The 14,628-nt window shown below is 46.7% G+C and overlaps 2 protein-coding genes across 2 annotated transcripts in view; one reads left to right on the top strand and one right to left on the bottom strand.

Annotated features, from left to right (window-relative positions):
* Nucleotides 1–10,705, top strand: part of ninl (ninein-like) — a 31,078-nt gene extending 20,373 nt beyond the window's left edge. Inside the window, exons 17-28 of the mRNA XM_036546738.1 lie at nucleotides 127–473; nucleotides 980–2,554; nucleotides 3,315–3,419; nucleotides 3,836–3,905; nucleotides 4,610–4,894; nucleotides 5,575–5,688; nucleotides 6,106–6,252; nucleotides 6,978–7,127; nucleotides 8,225–8,338; nucleotides 8,923–9,132; nucleotides 9,862–9,975; nucleotides 10,418–10,705. Of these exons, the coding sequence (XP_036402631.1) occupies nucleotides 127–473; nucleotides 980–2,554; nucleotides 3,315–3,419; nucleotides 3,836–3,905; nucleotides 4,610–4,894; nucleotides 5,575–5,688; nucleotides 6,106–6,252; nucleotides 6,978–7,127; nucleotides 8,225–8,338; nucleotides 8,923–9,132; nucleotides 9,862–9,975; nucleotides 10,418–10,609 (3,423 nt within the window). The 3' untranslated portion in view covers nucleotides 10,610–10,705. The remainder of the gene's footprint in view (nucleotides 1–126; nucleotides 474–979; nucleotides 2,555–3,314; nucleotides 3,420–3,835; nucleotides 3,906–4,609; nucleotides 4,895–5,574; nucleotides 5,689–6,105; nucleotides 6,253–6,977; nucleotides 7,128–8,224; nucleotides 8,339–8,922; nucleotides 9,133–9,861; nucleotides 9,976–10,417) is intronic.
* Nucleotides 10,706–11,855: 1,150 nt separating this feature from the next.
* Nucleotides 11,856–14,474, bottom strand: gins1 (GINS complex subunit 1 (Psf1 homolog)). Its single transcript, XM_036547456.1, has 7 exons — nucleotides 14,373–14,474; nucleotides 13,641–13,705; nucleotides 13,211–13,309; nucleotides 13,015–13,105; nucleotides 12,552–12,668; nucleotides 12,332–12,406; nucleotides 11,856–12,002 (listed from the first exon to the last, which is right to left on the bottom strand). The coding sequence occupies exons 1-7, from the start codon at nucleotides 14,445–14,447 to the stop codon at nucleotides 11,934–11,936; spliced, it is 591 nt and encodes a 196-aa protein (XP_036403349.1). The 5' UTR covers nucleotides 14,448–14,474; the 3' UTR covers nucleotides 11,856–11,933.
* Nucleotides 14,475–14,628: the final 154 nt, after the last annotated feature.

Below are 14,628 nucleotides of genomic sequence, written 5' to 3' on the forward strand. Positions count from 1 at the left end.
GAAAGTGTTATAATTGCATTGCAAATTTTGCAACTAGGTTGGATCCCCAATGACTGGCTACGCTGGAGCCGGCTGTTTAAACGCCTTGACTTCACCCTCCCACGCCCTCCTAAACCCCCTCTGCAGGTGAACTTCTACGAGCGCAGCCTGGAGCTGATGCGGCGCAACATGGAGCTGGAGCGCAAGGACATCTCCCAGGACTTCAAGATGGAGATCAGCGAGCTGGAGGAGCAGAAGGCCCAGGCGGAGGAGCGGGCCGGGCGGCTGCAGGAGCGGGTGTCCGAGCTGCAGGCCCAGCTGCAGGCCGGGGCCTGGGGCCCCGATCAGGAGCGCCGCGTCCAGCGGGAGAGGGCGGAGATGGAGCAGAACTACGCCCGCGAGATCTCCAACCTGGTGCAGCGGCTCACCTCGGAGAGGGACCAGCTGGAGGCGGAGCTGAAGCTGAAGATGGACCAGGAGGTGCAGCGCGTCAGGTGGGTGGGGAGGTACCCTGTCTCAAGGGAAGGTAATGGGCAGGGCACGTGTGGGTAATGGACCTGCTACCAACTTGATCATCCATTGCGTTTGCAGGTTTGACCCAACTCGCAATCACAGCTGTTGGTCTCAGCAGGCAAAAATGTAACAGTGTTGTGTCAGAGAATTGCTGAAGGAAGTAAGGAAAATCTGGTTTGGCATTGAAATGTTTATTCCTCATGTTGTTGACAATTAGAGTTGGAGGGCTACAGATGTTAACACTCAACACTCACTCATTCTCAAGAGTGAGCTCTCATTCTTCAGGTTACTTTTTTCAAGGATGTATATTACATAATTGAGTTAATTCCACCCCTAAGCCTTGTTCCATACTAAAACCCATCACCTTTAACAAACATGCTGGACAGACTATGCAATCATGACACTGAGTGTAACTGAGGAGTGGCCTTGCCCCCTGTTCCCATGGCAACGCTGCCTCTGTGTATACATGCGTGTGTGGTGCCCTTAGGGAGGAGGCAGAGCAGAGGCAGCTCCAGATGGAGGCTCAGCATGCGGAGGCCCGGCAGGCCCTGCTGCAGGAGCAGGCGGAGCAGCACCTGCGAGAGTGGGAGGCGCGGGAGCTGGAGCTCCTGTCGGAGAGCCGCAGGGAGCGGCTGCGCAGCGCCGAGCGGACGGCCGAGGAGCAGGCCCGCATCTGCAGCAGCGCCGCCCTGGAGAGGAAGCGCATGGAGGAGGAGCACGAGGAGGAGGTCCGGCTGCTGAGGGAGCAGATACGCAGCCTGACTGCACAGGCAAGGGGGGCGGAGTCACGCGTGGGGGCGGAGCTAGAGGAGAAACATGCCCAGATGGAGGCGGAGCTAGAGGAGAAATATGCCCAGATGGAGGCGGAGCTAGAGGAGAAATGTGCCCAGATGGAGGCGGAGCTAAAGAGCCATGTCCAGCAGGAGGCTAAACTAGAGGAGACATGTGTGCAGCTGGAGGTGGAGCTAGAGGAGACATGCGCCCAGCTGGAGGACTGCACGGCATCTTTGAGGTCACAGCAGGCCCTAATCCGGCAGCTGACCACAGATCTGCACACCAAGGAGCAGGAGCTAGAGAAGATGAATGACAGAGAACGCAAGCTCATCTGCGAGCAATCACAGCTGAGGCTGGAGGTGAGTAGTGTGCAGGCCGAATTTGAGACCCTCCGGAAGGAAAAGGACATGGTCCAGGGCAACTGTAGCCATCTGTCCACAGCTTTTGTCCAGCAGCAAACGCAAGTCCAAGCAAAAGAGGAAGAGCTGGATCTTTTGAGGAAAGAGTCTGTGGAAGTTTGTGAGAATTTGAAACGCAAGGAGGAGGAACTTCTCCTGCAGGCTGCTGTACTAAAATCCTTAGAGGCAGACAAATCCAAGCTGCTGGAGGAGCTGGAGAGCCAAGGTAGCGCGCTCGAGCGGTTACAGACACAGTTTGAGAGCCAAGCAGAAGATCTGGACCATGCGAGGAGGAAGGCACAAAGCTTCCAGGATGCCTTGAGAGAGGAGGAGGGCAAGGCCAGGCAGTCCTCGTCCACTCTGGACACAGAGAGGGAAGAGAGGAGGCGCCTGGCTGAGGAGAACGCCCGCTACTCCCGGCTCTCGGACCAGCTGTCCTGCCAGATCATGGAGATGGAGGCTGAATCGGCCAAGCTGAGGGAGAACGTTCAGGACCTGCACCAGCTCCTGAGGCAGAGTGAAGAAGTGGTGCTGGAGCTTCGGTCTCAGCTGGAGATGAAGACCAAAGCCCTGGATCAGCTGAGGATGACGGAAGAATCCAGGACAGCTCTGCTAGAGAGCAATGAAGATCTCTCTGTAGACCATGTGAGACAAATCAATCAGCTGACCGCCCAGCTGGAGTCCAAAGAGGAAGAACTGTCCGCCCTTAGAGATAAAAGTGAGAACTCCACCAATCAGCTTCAGCAGGCATTGGCGGACGCCCAGGCAGATGCGCGCAGGGTGGAGGAGGAGTTTCATCGGGAGAAGAGCAGGATGAAGGACCAGCTGCTGGAGATGGAGCAGCTGGTGGTGACTCTGGAGGCAGTGATGGACCAGGCCAGTCCGCAAAGGTTTGTGACTCGCTGGCTGGTAGCTGGAACAAAAAAAAGAACGACTAACCCGCACCTGCTTTAATCAAGATATCGGCCCTGCGATGGGCAGCCAAAAAAAAAAAATACACACAGACTGAAAGACTAATTTTCACTGCGCCTTGCCTTGCTCTTTCTGAGGTAACTGTTATGCAACTAACTGATGGAATGAGAAGCGAATGGCTCCTCTGAATCACTCACCCTCCACTGCACTTCTGCAGCCGTTTTAACGCGTGTCAAACAGGAGATGTCCGAGGCGTTTTAACCCTTCGTTGCATCTCCGTAACTGAGTTGAGAAATGCTTTTTTTCCCAAAATGCATGGCTTTTTTGTGAATAACTGCATTTGTGGTACTTGTGCCTGGAATTTCATTTTAGCCAACTAATTTGCATTGATTGTGCATGGAAAACTAATCTTTAATTTTGAAAACGCTGATCGCCAAATGTTTTGCATGTGCATTTGCTCCAGTATACATATAGGTTTGCAGTGTGCCAGGGAATGTAAGAAAAGTTGTTTCTTTTGCAGGTTGAAAGAAATTTACAAATGTGATCCAAAATAATATTGCTGTCTATCTCAATGAATTTTTAAATTATTATAATGGTATAGAATGCAAATGGAAGATAAAAATGGGAACATAATGGAACTGATTTGCGTTAATGAATACTAATGTAACGACAAAACTCTTATAGCACTACAGTCACTGCAGCAGGTGGTCACTGTTGGTCTTGTTTCTTAATTTCCAGAACGCAGCTTGATGAGGTCACTACTGAGAACACTGCACTGAAGGACAGGATTGCTTTGTTGCAGCAAGATGTGCAGAGGCTTGAGGAAGAAGTCGACAGGAAGAAGTAAGCTCAATAGTCTTGGCTTTTTGTGTGTTACGGGTGGAGAGATTTCCTCACTCAGAAGGTAACTCCACTTTGGGCCAGTGCTCTGTTGCTGCCTCTTTACAAAGCACTTTGTATCCATGCCCACCTTTTTAAAAGAAATTTTATGTTGGCAGGTGGGTTGTACAATCTGCTGTCACAGCTGATATGATGCCAGAACTCTTATATAACCCCTATATAACATCTTATATGCCTGTATAACTCGTGGTGTAGTTCTGAACTCAAGTCGACAAGCATGTGGCCTTTCTACACAAGACATTACACATGTCTCATGTTTGTCAGTCTAGGCATGAGGTGTTACAAATTTACCGCTTCAGCTATAGGGAAACTATATAGTCATTCGTTATTTCTTTATCAATTAATTTTTCGTTGTTTAGAAAGAAACTGGAAGAGCTGGACAAGGAACATGAGAAGAACCGAGAGGAAGTGGAGAAGGTTTACAAAGAGGCAAGTGGATTTCAATGTGTAACATCATCACCCACCTCTACTCCTGTAATTGCTATACCACTGCTATACTGGTGACATTGTGGAGACGAAACGGAAAAGCTCATTTTACACAGAAGAAGCAGCTTTTGAAGACTTTCAGTTGTGTAGTCACAGGGTTTGAATCAAAGGATTTAATTTGTCACAGAGATTTGGGGTGACTCTTATTTTGATATAAACTCTGGAGTGCCAGTGAGGGAGTTTTAACCTCAGTGCCCTTTATTGAAGGAATTAGTCTAGGCACAATGGATTCAAGTGGACATTTTCTCAGTGTCTTTACTGAAGTAATGGGCTATTTAAAGGAACTTCAAAATCTGCAGGATGGCAGACAACTCGGAATCTGAGCTGCCTATGCTGAAAAAAGAATTGGTGGGTAGATCAAATTGACTCACTTGTTGTGTTTATAAGACTAATTCCAGAATACCTCTCCATTTTTTGGCAGAGGTATCAGCGACTACTGGTGAAATTGGTAATAACAGGCTTTTAGAATTTTATCAGTGGAAGGTTGTGCAAACTCAGTCTAAACACACTGGTGTTTGTTCAAATTTATCTTTGGGAACCCTGAAACACGCTACTAATTTGGGTTTGGAGACCCCTGGAATGACACAGTTGACCTATTTGGGAAAGAGATCGTGCCTTTTGCTTAATATCGTGCTCCCCCCCTGCAGAACACCAAGTACCGGGAGGAGGTTCTGGAGCTGAGCGCTCGGAACCTGCGGCTGAGTGGAGAGAACGCGGAGCTGAGCGCCCGTCTCCGCGCCGACCAGGGGGCGGTGCAGCTGCTGACGGAGCGGCTGTCGCAGCTGACGCGGGAGCAGGAGGAAGGGGCCTCGGAGGCGCGGCAGCTCCAGGAGGCCGCCAGCAGGCAGGAGCGGGAGCAGCTGCAGCTGCAGGCATCCTGGCAGCGGGAGAGGGAGCTGCTGGAGACGGAGCTGCGCACTGCCAAGGAGAAGGTACGGAGCTCTCACACACGTGCACCCACGCAGACACACACCATAGCACTTGCCACAGCTACACACACACTACATACACCCACACACACATAGAAATGCATATGTGCACATATGCACACACCCAGATTCACACATACATGCATATACTCACACGCAGACACACACTACACACACTGACATGTACATGTACAGCACAGCTTTGAACTTTATCTCTTATGTTACCATAACAACCTTCAAGACCCTAATGTCTGCCGAAGTACCTAAACATTTCAATGGCCCCATGTTTGTGCTGAAGGTCCCACTGACTGGGTTTTTTGTTCTCCAAGAGCCATGAACCACTTGATTCAAATAAATATCCTCTTAACTGAGCTAATTCCACTCTTTCCTTAATCGGCTGGACCGCTGCCCTGTAGAAACTACTCCTGGCATCCCGTTCTCAGCGGACCTCAGTCCAAATGAAAAACACTTGCGTTGCCATGTGCCAGTTTCATGTATGGCCTCAGCAATTCACTGTAAACAGGAGTTTCATTCTGCTGAAAGGCAAATGTGGAAATGGGGGAACTGAGAATTGTCCCCACACTGGCTTTGGGTTGAATTGAGACATTGTGTCCATCCAGAACATCCCCTAAAGAGGATGTAAGTGGCAGTGAGCCTGTCATTCGTGTCATTTTGCCCTGTAGCTGCAGCGCTTGACGGATGTGGAGGCGGAGCTTACCAGCCTGACCCTGAAGCACCAGTGGCTGGAGCAGGACAAGCAGAGGCTGGTGAAAGAGGCAGACGAGAGAGTGCAGAAGGTGAGGCACCAGCTAGGTCACCGTGCTAGGATATGTGCCCTCCACCAGGCCTGATGCACCTCCCTCATGGCTGTACTGTTAAATGTGCTAGCACTTAAAAGGCACCAAGCCCTGTTCTCTGAAGTAAACTCCAGAGAAGCTGTACAAGTTTGTAATGTTTGCACAATGTATACATTTGACTTTACTGGCCTGATTTATTACTGCTTGTGTGTCCAACCAAACTTTCCCTGAGCTTTAAGTCTGTGAGTCTTCTTGTAGAACCACCTTACAACCCTGTTAAAATGGAGCTCTATCTATTGATACTGTGTTGCATGAGATGAGAGATCCTCACGTACGTGTGTGTGTGTGTGTGTGTGTGTGTGTGTGTGTGTGTGTGTGTGTGTGTGTGTGTGTGTGTGTGTGCGCACTACGTCTCAGATGGAGCAGCTGCAGGAGTCACTGTCCTCCCTCAGCATACAGACAGAGAAGCTTCAGTCTCGGCTCCAAACAGCCAATGTGGAAAAAGGTCTCCATGCCCAGGAAGTGACTGCCAACCAGCGGATGCTGCAGGAGGCTCAGGACAAGGTAGCCATGTGACATGAGTGAGAATGGTGGCTTGGTGGTGACCTTATAACCAGGTCAGGGAAAACTTTCACAAGAAGTTGGCAATGGCAGAGAACGTGATTATTGAGAAATAGGATTTTAGCAGATTAGTTTACAGACCTATCAAAGCTGGATTGTTTTGGTTCTGTCCTTTCTTTATTAGCAAAAATAACATTGCTGCACTGTTCCCTTTTTGGCCTTGGGGTGAGCTCGGCTCTACCGATTCACGGTTTTGTAAAAGGAGTCTGTGTAGTTGGAGGCACTGAACTGGTTACCAGCATGTTGTGGGTTAAAATCAGTGCTAGTCTGTTGCCGCTGTCTTGGAGAAGAGGTTCTGTATGGCCTCTTTTGATAGTTATGGCCAAGCAGGGAATTTGTGTGGCTTTCTGTAGCATGGCACCTCATAAATGAAGACTGCGCTTACAGATGTTTACTGTAGTGGAGAGCAAACAGCATGAACCAGGAACGATAACATTTATGGGTGGATTTGCCTGCATGAAGCAATACGTGGAAGGGAGGTATGGCAGAGAACTGCTGGACATGGTTTCCAAGGTGATATCAAGAACTGGCTCTTGCTGTAGAGTAGTTAGCTTGCTGTTCGATAATGTAAGCTACACGCTGTTTGGCAAGTGCACCAGTCTGCACACTGAGTCATCCAGTTTTCCACTAGCGCCCGTCTGCTCCTAATGCCGTTACCCTGGGTTCAGATCCAGGAGCTGGAGGCCAGCCTGGGGAAGCTTCGGCGGGAGAAGGAGCAGCTGATGCAGGCCCAGCGGCACCAGGAAGAGGAGAGGATCCAGGCCCTCCAGGAGGAGTGCCAGAGCCTGCGGTCCCAAAACCAGGAGCTGCTCCACAAGGTAACACGCCCTACGGGGAGAAAAGGGAACTCTGCTTTGAAAGGTGATGCAATGTGCAGCAGCTCTCAGTAATTCTCAGATCAATTAAGACTGATGTTGTACCTTGAAATTTTTTATTCTTTGAACATTTGTATTGAAGTGGAGCACAGTGTGTATGTCCTAAGCTTGGTATTGATCAGGTTTGCTCCTGGCGCTGACCGCATTAAGACGTCTTTGCGAATACTTGGCACAGTATATCCTGCCAGAGAGTGGGATTGAATTGAATCTGAAATTGATGATGATCAACTCTGTCCAGCTTGCTGCGTACAGTTTTTGTTGAGACTGGGTCACAGAGGTGTAGATATGGTTCAGTGGTGATTTTCAGGCCATTGTTTTGTGGTTCTTAGGAACTATGCTATCACATGTCTGTCTATCCCTGTTGGTGGGCTTAGACTTGCAACCACTGTTTCTTTGATGTAGTTTGTCCTTGTTTACTGTATATCATCATGACTTTTGACACTTCCCCTTAATAATGTATTCTGCACATGCAATTTGGGCACCAGCTGTTTGAACTCTCTCCAAATGTTGCACCTGTCATGTTGATTTAAAAACTCATAAAGCATCATGACTTTGCTTTGAGTTGTTTTTGCAGCAGAAACATATGGGTAGAATTTATTGACATTAATCTAAAATGTATGTGTAGACTCCTTTTTAACTGTAATTTAATTACTTCAAAATTTTGGTTATTTTTGCATTTGGTATTTCCATTATGTCTACCCCTGTGTGTGCATACATATACACACGCCCTCGCACACATGCGCGCACACATGCGCGTGCGCACACACACACACACACGCACACACACACACACACACACACGCACACACACACACACACGCACACACACACACACACACACACACACACACACACACACACACACACACACACACACACACGTACGTATACATACACATGCACGTGGCCTGTATTTAAATGCTCAATTGTTAGTGTTATTGAGAATGTAATCAAGGTGTGAATGGAAGGAAATACCAGTACAGCAGGTTTGGTGTGGGAGACGTGTGGTAACTACACGTGACGCCCCCTCTCTTCCCCAGGTGGACCAGCTACAGGTCCAGCAGATTGAGGTTCAGAGAGTGACCCAGGAGTGCCTGACACTGAAGAACAAACAGGCACATCTTGAGACAGCCAGGCTGGAAGCTGAGGACCAGGTAAGGCCACGACCATGCTAGCCTGATCAACTTCTGCACAGACAAAAATTGTATCTACTAGTGCAGTGTTTCTTTATCTTACTCCTGGAGGCCCACTGTCCTGCATATCTTCTAGCTGTCCTTGCTCTACCTACTCGACTGAACTTATCAGTGGCACTTTTGATTAGCTGAGCACACCCGACTTAATCAAGCAGCAAGGATAGATGATACGCAGGACAGTGGGCCTCCAGGAGTAGGATTGAGAAACACTGTACTAGAGCAGTTTTTCTATACCGACTGACTATAACATTTAAAGTCTGGCATGCCACAGACAAGTACTTGGCAGACGTATACAACATAGGCTTGGAACCTGGTTCTTTGGTCACTACCTTATTATACCTTATACCTTATTTCTACTACCTTAATTATGTATGTATGTAACATTTCTGTAGTCTTGTATTGTCAGATTAGTCATTTTTCTGTCCTATAATGAGTATTAGAGGCAGGATTACTAGAGGCAGGATTACCTTTGGTGAAATTGACCAAATCGGACCATAGGGATGGAATGCAGTGGTAAGGCTCTGTTTGCATGTCTGCCGGTGCAGCTGCTGCAGGCCAACACGGCCCTCACGCTGGTGCAGTCCCAGCACACCCGCGAGGTGCAGCAGCTGAGGGAGCAGGCGGGCCTGGGTTCCAGGGAGCAGCTCGCCCACCTCCAGGCTCAGCTGGCAGAGGAGCAGCGGCGTGGGCAGCAGCTCGAGGAGCAGCTCCGCACCCAGGCCCAGCAGGCCAGCACTCAGATGATCCTGCAGCAGGTACTACAGCCCCTGTCTATATATATCCTCATATATCTCCTCATATACACGCACAGACAGACACACACACACACAGGGAGGTACCACCGTCCCTCCATACATCTGCGCAATAGCGCACTAGCAGGTACTACAGCTCCCTTCCATATATACACACGGGCATTTACTGTAGCCCATCCATGCATACACACACTGGCAGGCACATTAGCTCTTCTATATATTCTCACTGTGACATCTACTTTTCCTCTCTGCATGTATGCACACTGACAGGTAGGGGTGCACAAACTGTGGCCCCAAAATAGGACACGTATTGCCTGTTTCCCTGAAGGGAGAGCACGCTTGGGCAATTAAAGATTACTTAATATAGATCCTTAAATGGGACTCTGTCCTGTCAGTTTTAAGCCAGACTGGCAGCGTTTCTGAGTGAGTGAACACGCAGTCAGCCATTTCCTTTGTGCTAACCGCGTCAGACAGCAGGGGAGGTGTCCTGAGTGGAGAGGCACCGTTTGACAGAATCGAGCCATTGCGCTGAGCTGGGGGCCGGCGCTGATACACAGGGAGACATGTCTTTATGGGACAGGGGGCAGAAGTGAGAGCAGCATAAAACTATGAAAATGCAATGAATCTGCACTGATCACGGAACAGTGATGGATGGGCGTAAATCGGGTGTCCTCCTCATGTGTTGTTAAAAGAAGCCAAAGTATCTCTGGTTTAATCCATGTGTGTGTTTAGGAGCAGTATGAGAAATCCATGAACTGCATGGAAGAGAAGTTGGAGGAAGTGGAGGCCAAACTGAAGAACCTCCGCATGATCCTGCAAGAGAAGGTCAACCAGCTGAAGGAGCAGGTAGTCTACTGGTGTTCTTATAACGGCCTCTTGCAGGTTACTACTGAAAAATACAGGTCATTTATCTAAAAACCTTTCTGATGTAATCGAATCATAATATGAAACCTATCATGCAGGACTTTGGTGATCTGCTGGCTTTGGAATACAGACCAGAGCCGCCTTTTTATATAAACAGCCAGCATCCATGCTCTGCAATGGCTTGTGTTAAGTTTTCACCAGTTATTTCACCAGATATTCATTTAACTATGACAGAAATCTCTATCTAAAACAATAACCTCAACTGCTGTATGTCTTAAACTGTTGCTTGAGTGAGATAGGAACCATACCATTTGAGTCAGGGTTGTACTTAAGTGTAATTACCTAAGTATTAGCAGCAGACCAGAAGAAGACCTTCCAAAGGCTTCTCCTCCTAACTCCAGTCTGTTCCCGTTCCCCGTTTCAGCTTGCAAGGAACGCCAAGTCGGACCTGCTGCTGAAGGACCTGTATGTGGAGAACTCGCAGCTCATGAAGGCCCTGCAGGTGACGGAGACACGTCAGAAGAGTGCTGAGAAAAAGAACTTCCTGCTGGAGGAGAAGATTGTTGCGCTCAACAAGCTCCTGCGCAAGATTGCCCCCGCCTCCCTTACCACGTAGCACCCCGCCCCCCGATTTTACCTTCCAAAAGCCATAAAGCATTACTGCGTTCCCCCTTCCAGACCACCCCACGGTACTGCCGACTGAGAGAATGGACAATTGATACAGGTTCAGTATGAAGGGTGGGGATCGGGGAGGGGAAGCATGACCGTGAAGATATTGCCTATTTCTGCCGTCAGGGTATTATGTACGTACTTAATTTCCAATAATGTAGGGATCAAAATGAGACTTTTTTTGTGAAGATCAATCATAATGTTCTTTATGTGTATAGTATGTGGTCTCTAGAGAGGCAGCTAGTTTTATGTGGATATAGTGTTTTGATCCAAGATTACAGGGCGGCGGCAGACCCAGGGCCAGTATCAGACAGTACTGGAAGGTCTGGCTGTCAGTGCATTTGAAGGACCAATGGTAACAGCTGAGCTGTAGAAAACAATCTGTAGAATTTTGATTTTATGACCAGTGCTGTATTCGTGAAACTGGAGCAGTTAGTGAGGGCGTGCTGCTTTCTGCCTCGTGAGCAACATGCACATGTCTGATTGGCCCAAATGTGTCACATAGGACATCTGAACCAATCCTTGACAAGTGCATGTTGCATGTGAGAAAATCAATGTACCCATTCTTTCTGCAGATGTTCGTAAGTGAACTACGTGTGTTAAACACGTGTAAGACTTGCACAAATACCAAATCAGTCATTCAATATGGTGATGAAGGAAACTTGGCCATTTTTAATCAAGTGTTCTTTATTATTTTAAACCTCAAAGCACAATATGCATAAAATGTACAGTTTTGATACAAAAACAGACCACACTTCTTAAAATCGCACACACTAATCAAGATGCACTGCTGTAAAGTACACTTTGTTTTATGTAAATTATTCATGTTAAGAGTATTGGGGAAAAGATCAAGTTGCCAGAAATTGTGGACCTTGTCATGTGTTCCCTCATTTCTTAGGGACAGTACTGCAGAAGTGTATTGTAAAAAATATATATAATAGTATTGGAAAACGTGAGGCTTAGATGTGTCAGGCACAACAAAATCAGTCCATAAATTCATTGAAAAAAATTATTGCCGACTAATAAATGTCACCCCACCAAACTTGGCTACTTCCTGTCTGTCTGCCATGTGTGAATTCTAGATTAAGAGGATCAAGTATATGTTTGAGAAAAATATGTAAATGTTATTACAAACACACTTTTCTTCCTTGAAAATCTCAATATATCATGATGCAAACACTGGTGATGGTTTATGGTCCTGTAATGCAGACTTCATACATTACAGCAACAATATGCTGGCTGGCATAAAAAAACATAGTTGTTTGACTGGCTCAGGAGATGACATGCTCCAGGACACCCTGACGAATCAGCTGCTCACATTTCCACCGTGGAAGAAAATGCTGGAAAGGGGAGAAAAAAAGTAGTTTCAACAATCGCCATAACTGGCTGGCTAGAAATACAAAACCGAGACATCCATTAGCAAAGTAAGTGATCAAGTTACTGCAGAGCCATTCAATTTGGCCTGTCTCACTAAATGACCATAAACTTCATCAATCAATATGCTGATTTTTTTTTTTTTGTAAAAGCAGTAATTGTCTTAATCTGTCACAAAATGGAGCCAAAGGACTGAACAAATTAACAATACTTAATTTGGTTGTCAAGATGAATCTGATTGCAAGCCACCTGAGCATGAAGGGCCCATCTTGCATTTTTTTTTTCTTCAAAATACCTGGCTGTTTTTCTTCAGAAGAATGACTGTGCCATCATCAATCTCGAACTCTCCATGGTCTTTCAGACAACGAACCTGCAGGGGTATAACCGGTAACAGTGTCAAGGTTAATACACAGGGTGATCGTTTGATTAATGGGAGATTGTGAAGGACTGAAGGAGTACTCTGCCTTCCAGCTCTATGACTGCTGCCCCATTCTCTGGGTAGAGCCCATTCTCACCTCAATGTACAGACTCTTGGGTGGCTTCACATCCTGGGTGATATCCAGTCCTTCCTCTCCTCCCAGGGACCTCATATAGGTCGCGAGGGACTTCTTGTACTGGTTGAACCAATCCACCTGGGCAGATGAAAACACATTAAATTACTATTCAGAGCCATTATGATGTGCATTTATACTGTGTATATATAACATTGACTCCAATTCAATGGAGCATTTGGCTGACAGTTGTGCATTTTATATCCTATTAGAATGCTACAACTAATCTTACTTTGAGAGCACAGTTCACTATGTGACTGGTACAGCTAAATAGCCCTTACCTATTTTTCCGGTACCAGTTCAGAAACCTTCCTACAGTAATACTTTTTGATCTGAACTCACAACACTCAGGTGCAGAGTCTGGTGCCCTTCCGTTGTCTGACGTATACACATCTCATGTGTCATGTCTAAGTCTCTGAAGACTTACCTCCTCCGCACACATGTGGAACCGGATGGCTGTTGGCAGAACACTCCCGTACTCCCACCTCAAAGCTCGGATGCGAAGGAGTCGGTCATAACTAGGGAAACGCGGGATGGATTGCATTCATTAAACCACGAAGCAATGAATTCTTACGATCAAAGTGAAAATGTAAAAACATCTTATGTAACATGTTAGCGCCTACAGATATGCAACAATGCACCGCTGGTTTCTACACAGGCAGCAGTGACGAAACTTGATGGTCGGGATCAATTCGCTCCTGCCCTCCGATTTCGCCTCGTTCCTGAGAAGACATGGAACATGGAAGATGGGACTTTAACTTAACTACTCGATGAATGACACACACAAACGTCACCGGTAAAAGAAATTAAAAACCATTCAACAGCCTCCTGTTTTCAGCAGGCATTTCCTGGACTTCAGTTCATTCCTGATAACGTCTTCTTCCAGTGCATCTCTTCACTATTATTTATTTGGCTACAGTTAAGATCAGGGCCAACCCTATTCAATACAAAGTATCAAATCAAACATGAATTAATCCAACATTACAGACATATTACTACATCAGTGTCTTTGTTTCAAGTGCACTTATGTATTGTAAAGAAATGTCGACTCACACGTCGCTCTGATTCTGCTGGTACAGAGCTTTCATTTCCTCAAGTACCTGGCGAATGCCATCTTCCTGCGGAGAACAGATATGCAGAGGGCCTCATTACATTACATACATATCGACATACACGGCGATCTTCCAACACCTATCAAGCATCGATACAGATGGATATTTAATAAAGGCCAAAGGTACAAGTTACATTACATCTACATTTATTCATTTGGAAAACACTTTTATCCAAAGCGAACTACAAGTGAGGTACAGTACAACACAAGCGAAAAACCGTACGGAGTCAACAATATTAGAAGCACTGCATGACCAGGTTTAAATGGTTGGCCAGGCAAGGTACAAACTAGCAGGTAAAGCTAACAAGTGCGTTAAACCATTAGATTGCATTTTATAGTTTTTTTGGTTTAGCAGGAGACAGGTGAATGCAGGCTGAGATGGTAGCTCCATCCTTGCTTGGGTTACAACCTTTGACCATAAACCCAGTTCATTTACCATTTGATTATCTGTTATCCTAAATAGGTAACGTAAAGTCTAACACGTTAACACGTTATGTGGCTAAAAGGTAGCTAAAATAATTATCCTCAGCTAGCAGGAAGCAAGCTAATCCTTCTGTAAAATAGCTGCCTACACGGTCGCTACGTATAGCTGTTTAAACAACAGAAAGACGAAATAAAAGAGGAACGTTAACTGCTAGTAACTTGGACTACTCCGTAAAAACACATAAGCTTACATTAAAAGCAGGCAACTGTCCATCGCCCATTCGGTGAAGCTCCCTGACTAGCTCGACTGCCTTCTCACAAAACATGACTGCAGCTAGCGACTAAACTTGACAATAAACTAGACGGTTATGTAATATGCAAAGACAAGTACTAGCTTGACAATCAACTGCGACTGAGGGAAAAACCTGTATTTCCCTTTTCAATCGTTTTTAGAAAGAAATATCCATCCTCTGGCTACTGCAAAACATTCAACATTTTCGCGGCAGA

This window comes from Megalops cyprinoides, chromosome 15, assembly GCF_013368585.1.
Source record: "Megalops cyprinoides isolate fMegCyp1 chromosome 15, fMegCyp1.pri, whole genome shotgun sequence".
NCBI lineage: Eukaryota > Metazoa > Chordata > Actinopteri > Elopiformes > Megalopidae > Megalops > Megalops cyprinoides.